At 36.4% G+C, this 5,599-nt stretch overlaps 1 protein-coding gene across 2 annotated transcripts; it reads left to right on the forward strand.

Moving 5' to 3' along the window:
- The first annotated feature begins 524 nt into the window (after positions 1-524).
- On the forward strand, positions 525-3,468 carry LOC114730119 (NADPH-dependent aldo-keto reductase, chloroplastic-like). Of its 2 annotated transcripts, XM_028917143.1 has the most exons (7): positions 527-780; positions 1,428-1,478; positions 1,583-1,659; positions 1,800-1,887; positions 2,222-2,497; positions 2,617-2,865; positions 3,240-3,468. In XM_028917143.1, exons 1-7 carry the CDS (start codon positions 658-660, stop codon positions 3,324-3,326), a joined length of 951 nt encoding a protein of 316 aa, XP_028772976.1. In that variant the 5' UTR covers positions 527-657; the 3' UTR covers positions 3,327-3,468. The 2 variants fall into 2 exon arrangements, with proteins under 2 accessions (XP_028772977.1, XP_028772976.1); XM_028917144.1 differs by lacking the exon at positions 2,617-2,865 and having other exon boundaries at positions 525-780.
- The last annotated feature ends 2,131 nt before the right edge of the window (positions 3,469-5,599 follow it).

Here is a 5,599-nt window from a genome sequence, read left to right on the forward strand (position 1 = left end):
AGTCTAAGAAATATAAGATTAAATGATAGGGAAAAAAAATTGAGCCACATTATCGTATTTTTCAAAATAAAAAATACTACTAATTACACCAAAATAATAAAATATTCTTTCTCCATTTTCAGTGAAAGGGATACTTTGGAAACCTATGAGCTTTTAAAAACTACTTTTATTTTTGTTAGGCTATGCTTTCGTTAAAATTAATTTTGTTCAGGGCACTATCATGTTTTAAATATAAGTATATTTTTTAATAAATTCAAACTTTAATTCATAATTAGTCTTTTTCGATAAAAATCCAACCCTTTGATTGAATTTTACTTTTACATAATTGGAAATTAGAAATATAACTCTTTAAAAAAAGATGGTTTGGTAATAGAATTTTTTTTTTTTTTTTTGGTAATCGCTTTGGGAACAGTTTTGACTTTTGATGAACACGTCAAACACATCCATTGGAGTGCACGTGGCGGGGAGAGAATGGATCGTGAGTCGGGATGCAAATAGAATGACCTTTCTCCATCTTTTCAGTTCGTTATCACCCAAGGAACCCTGAAATCTCCGGCTCTCAATTAACCCAGAAAAGAGTACCAGGCAACTTTGTTTAGCCTCCTCTCATTCTACTCCTACTGGTTTCTCTACATTGACTTGGAGAGTGAGAACACAATGGCGAGCAACGAGGTTCGATTCTTCCAACTCAACACTGGAGCACAAATCCCCTCCCTTGGTCTGGGAACTTGGCAGTCTTCTCCTGATCTCGTTGGCGACGCCGTTACTGCTGCCATCAAGGTCCCTTCTCATTTTTCCAATGCTTTGTGCTCTCCGATTTCTAACTTCTTTTATCTTTGTGGTTGCTTTAAGCTATTAGATGATCGAATACTTGAAATTTGAAACCAATGTCAAGTTTATTACTAGTCTGTGGAAAATAAGTGAGCATGGCATGGAAGTGAGAGGAGGCTGACAGTGTGGGGGGGGGGGGGCAAAAAACGAAGGGTGTGAGAGAGATGCCGGCAAGATGTCTAGGGAGAAGAGTGAGGTGTCCTGTTAGTTTTGTTTCAGAATGAGCACACATCCTGAATAGCTGGATGGTCAAAGTTTTATGTAAGAAATTAATAATTTTTTTCTTTTTGATATTGTAATTTCTACCCTACTCTAGTTGTAATAAGGATGTCACAATGTCCTAAAAGTTCAAAAGATTGAAGAAATAAAGAGGATAGGATTATAGGGGTCTGAGTGTGATTTAAATTTTGTATAACAGAACGATATATTGTGTATTATGTTTAGCTTTTCCCACCTTTCCCTAGGTGGAATGAGAAGAGAAAAGTGACGAGTGAATACGTTGTTGATCTTCTCTCTTTTTTGTTTGATCTTTGTAATCCTGCGATGTTTCGGCCTTCAACTAGATGACCTTTTTTTTTTTTTTTGGGAAATTACAGGCTGGTTACCGACATATTGATTGCGCTCAGAATTATGGCAACGAAAAGGAGGTAATTATAAGGATTGATGTGAAGCCATATCTTGGTAATTGAAAATATTGTTAGACATCTTAGATGCCGCAAAAGTGCTAATGTTTCAATCTTTGTCATTGCAGATTGGCTCAGCATTGAAGAAGTTGTTTGAGGAGGGGGTAGTGAAGCGCGAAGATTTATGGATTACCTCTAAATTGCGGTTTGTCAAGTTTTCAATTTACTTTTGTATGGTTTCATCCTGCAAGCTAAAGTGATGCAAATAGAATCATGCAACTGTGAGTATTTCACGTTGTCTAGAACCCAATAATTGCCTGTGGTTTAAATGATAGTTTTATGCAGAAATTATGATCATGCACCAGAAGATGTACCAGAAGCATTGGACAGAACTTTGAGAGACTTGCAGATTGATTATGTGGATTTATACCTTGTATGCAGTATAACTTAATCAGAGTATCCATCTCTCTCTTGGTTACATGTAGTGATTATTTAGTCTAGATTTAAATTCCTTCTAGATTTGTGATGGGATTTACCTTTGTATGCTGTAATTAACCTCATTTTGTTGCATAGATCGCATGATGTTTCAGAAAATGCTATTACAAAATATTGTGACAACTATTTGCCATGAAGCATGTCTTGCTGAACTTTACTTTTCGTGAGATCTTCAGTGATGCATGTAGCATACCTTATTCCAATTCTTCAATAAAGATGCATAACTTATTTATGATTAAATCAACTGTAAATTGATGACTTTGCCTTTTAAGATCCACTGGCCAGTTGTAATGAAGAAGGGGTCTGTGGGCTTTCAGCCTGAAAATTTTTTGCCACCCAACATTCCTAGCACATGGAAGGCAATGGAAGAACTCTATGACTCTGGCAAGGCTCGAGCCATAGGTGTGAGCAATTTCTCATCCAAAAAGCTGGCGGACTTGCTTGAGGTAGCACGTGTACCTCCTGCTGTCAATCAGGTAGAGTGTCATCCTTCATGGCAGCAGGACAAGTTGCGGGCTTTCTGCAAGTCCAAAGGTGTCCACCTCTCTGTAAGTTCACGGATTTTGAAAAGTAGCTGTATTGTACTTAGGTTTGTGACAGTTGGCAACTAGATCTTAAAGACTATTTTTGTTCCTTCAACGGAGGTTGTTTAATTGCATATGGCTAGGGATATTCACCATTAGGTTCTCCTGGGACAACCTGGCTTCAAAGTGACGTTTTGACGCATCCAGTTCTGAATATAGTTGCTGATAAATTAGAAAAAACTCCTGCACAAGTAGCTCTTCGCTGGGGACTGCAAATGGGTCATAGTGTGCTTCCCAAGAGCACAAATGAGGCTAGGATAAAAGAGAACTTTGACATTTTCGACTGGTCTATACCTGAGGATTTATTTTCAAAATTTTCTGAAATTCAACAGGTTAGTTTTTTATTTTTACTTTCAGTCTTTTTGCTATTTCAAGACATGAAGACATGGATAGATGATTGTGCTGTGTTAAGCTGCGTGAAACAGTAAAAACGTAGAGTGAAAAGAAAATTTATCACGCCTGTGGAAGCATTAAAATTTTGGTATTTGAAACCTGCATGAATGGTTAGGAGTCAAGACTAACAAATAAAAATATCAAGGAATGAGATCTTTCCACGTGGTTACGTGGTCATGCAAATGGGATATGGAAATCTGTAGCCCTGTACCCGTATAAGTATCATTGAAATTGAGTCTTCCATGAATGGCCAAGACAACAATTATGATATAGAATGTGATGATGATTATGACGGTGGTTTATGCTGTTTCAGGCAAGATTAGTCAGGGGTGCCTCTTTTGTCCATGAAACTTATGGAGCCTACAGATCTGTTGAGGAACTCTGGGATGGTGAAATCTGAGCAGTCAGCTGAGTGGCCAATCAGAGAAGTAGAAGGAATAGGTGAAGCCCAATCTGTCTTTCAGATGTAAGGGTGCTGGGAAAGTGGGATTTGTGTACTATGTACAATTAGTCAGCAAAACGTGTCCTGTAACTGCTATTTGGTCCTTGTTGGCAAAAAAAAAAAAAAAAAAAACTGCTATTTGGTCCTTGACATCAATAATTTTATGGATTACTGGATGACTGCTGTGTTCACTCTTTCAGTTTTAGCAATTCAATCCCTCTACGATCATTTAATCAGTTTTATTTATCTTTCTTTTATTTTTTATTCATGCTTCTTTCTCTGTATTTTCTCTTTTTCATGAAGTCACCTTTGTTTTTACTTTATTTCCGGTTCTTTCTTTCTTTTTTCCATAGGCAGTACACAGTTGCTGCCAAACCACAGCCAACAACATTGAATATGAGATTTTTGCCATTTCCTGAATGTATTAACCAATGTTGCCACCTGAGAAGTCGTTTAGGACAGTACGGTTGGGGGTGTCCATCCAACAATGAACAACATCTAAAAGGCTTGCAGCATATGGACATTTAACAAGCAAATGGTGAACTGACTCAGCGTCTTGTTCACATAACAAACAACTAGTTTCATTCATACCAATCCACATGTATGGCGGCCTTTATTTGGCTAAACCTTTTTTATGAACATTTAACCACAGAATAATGGAGTGTTTATAGGGATGACAAACCAGTTATAGATGAATTTGACCTGTTTAAACCTTGTGCTGGCCACCTTGCAGCCAAGTATATCCTGTTTACATGGTATATTTACCATGTGAGGTACTTTCCAGCATATGAAGGAGTATATGACCATATTTCAGCATTTTTTTAAATGGACGTCACTGATATTCTCTGCAGCCAAAAGTCCATGGCTGTTTATCCACAACGGCTATGTTCCAAAGTCTACTATTTTCAATGCATAATCCATCTTCTGTTATTGATTCAATTTTTGAATGAGAACTGAAAGCCATTAAATCAAAACAGAGTAAAATAATAGGAGAAAACCTAACTTCCTTCATCACTGTCGAGAGGTGAAGGGTGTGATTAAGGATACAAAAATTTTCATCAAGCCTATAAGAAAGTTTAGCTAACTAAACAGCAAGGGGTATGGATTCCTATGAACATGACAAAACATAGCCTACCAACCCCTGTGCGCTAGCAACTTGATATCATCAACTAGATCTTTAAAAGGGTGTTCCGAATTCCCCTAGACCATCAAAGTTAAGCCTATGTATAAAATCAATTAACTTTGTAATAGCTGGTGGAATAATTGTGATCGTAGCTAAAACTAAATATCCATCGGTTTTTATTATCTTGAACCACTCCACCACATCCGCTAAATTTATATAAATTCTGCAGAGAGTATTCATACAGGATAAATATGTGTAGGAAAAGTAGTATTGGAAAGTGAGGCTTTCAACTATGATGGCATCTTGCCCTTGCCTTTCAAGGTCAGTATACTGTGAGAGGCACCCACTTTTAATTAATGAAAATTATTGCAATATGGCACGAAGAATAATACTCCGTCCTTATTATAAGACCCAATTTGACTTTTTATTTAGTCCTAATTATAAGACCCAATCCATTTTGTCTCTTATATTTATGCATTTTTTTCCAAGATAATCCTTCTAATAATGATAGTTTTAGCTAATATACTTAATTAGCAAGGATATTTTAGGAATAACAACATTTATTTATTATAAATAACCAACTTAACTTGCTTCTTTAATCTCCTCAAATAAGTCAATTGGGTCTTATAATTAGGACCGGAGGAGTACCATATTTTTCCAGGGTGTCGTCTATTTTCTTAGACTTTTTTTTTTTTTTGGGCGTCGATCCTGAAGGAATAATTTGGGGGGGATCACACTAACTTCCAACGGAATCCTAAGGGAATCAGTGACGCATTAGAAAAACAAGAAAGAAATGAGATCCAATCTGTATTGCCACCCATAGAGTAGAGAACGAGGCATAGGGGCTAAAGAAACATAATGTACGGCGACTCTAATATGGTGAGACCAAACCATTTCCATATACTAACATTGAACGATAAATTATTAATTAAATTAATAAATAACAAAATTTCCATGTCTACTTACTTAAGGGTTATAACTTACGAGTTTATCCAATAAGTTTATTCGTTGTTACTAAACCGGTTTGGGTGCTTATATAGACCATCTAGATCTGACATGGACAGTCTAGAATTAATTTCTTTTTAATTTTTGTTTTTTAAAAATAATT

Source organism: Neltuma alba, unplaced genomic scaffold (genome assembly GCF_004799145.2).
Source record: "Neltuma alba isolate B1F8T4 unplaced genomic scaffold, ASM479914v2 tig00012712_pilon, whole genome shotgun sequence".
In the NCBI taxonomy this organism is placed as follows: domain Eukaryota; kingdom Viridiplantae; phylum Streptophyta; class Magnoliopsida; order Fabales; family Fabaceae; genus Neltuma; species Neltuma alba.

Bases quoted from the DNA above. Each gene is read 5' to 3' on its own strand.
- LOC114730119 (XM_028917143.1), top strand. From the start codon at position 658: ATGGCGAGCAACGAGGTTCGATTCTTCCAACTCAACACTGGAGCACAA. The intron at 1,660-1,799 runs GTTTGTCAAGTT...AGTTTTATGCAG, and splicing joins TGGATTACCTCTAAATTGCG to AAATTATGATCATGCACCAG. The intron at 1,888-2,221 runs GTATGCAGTATA...TTGCCTTTTAAG, and splicing joins ATTATGTGGATTTATACCTT to ATCCACTGGCCAGTTGTAAT.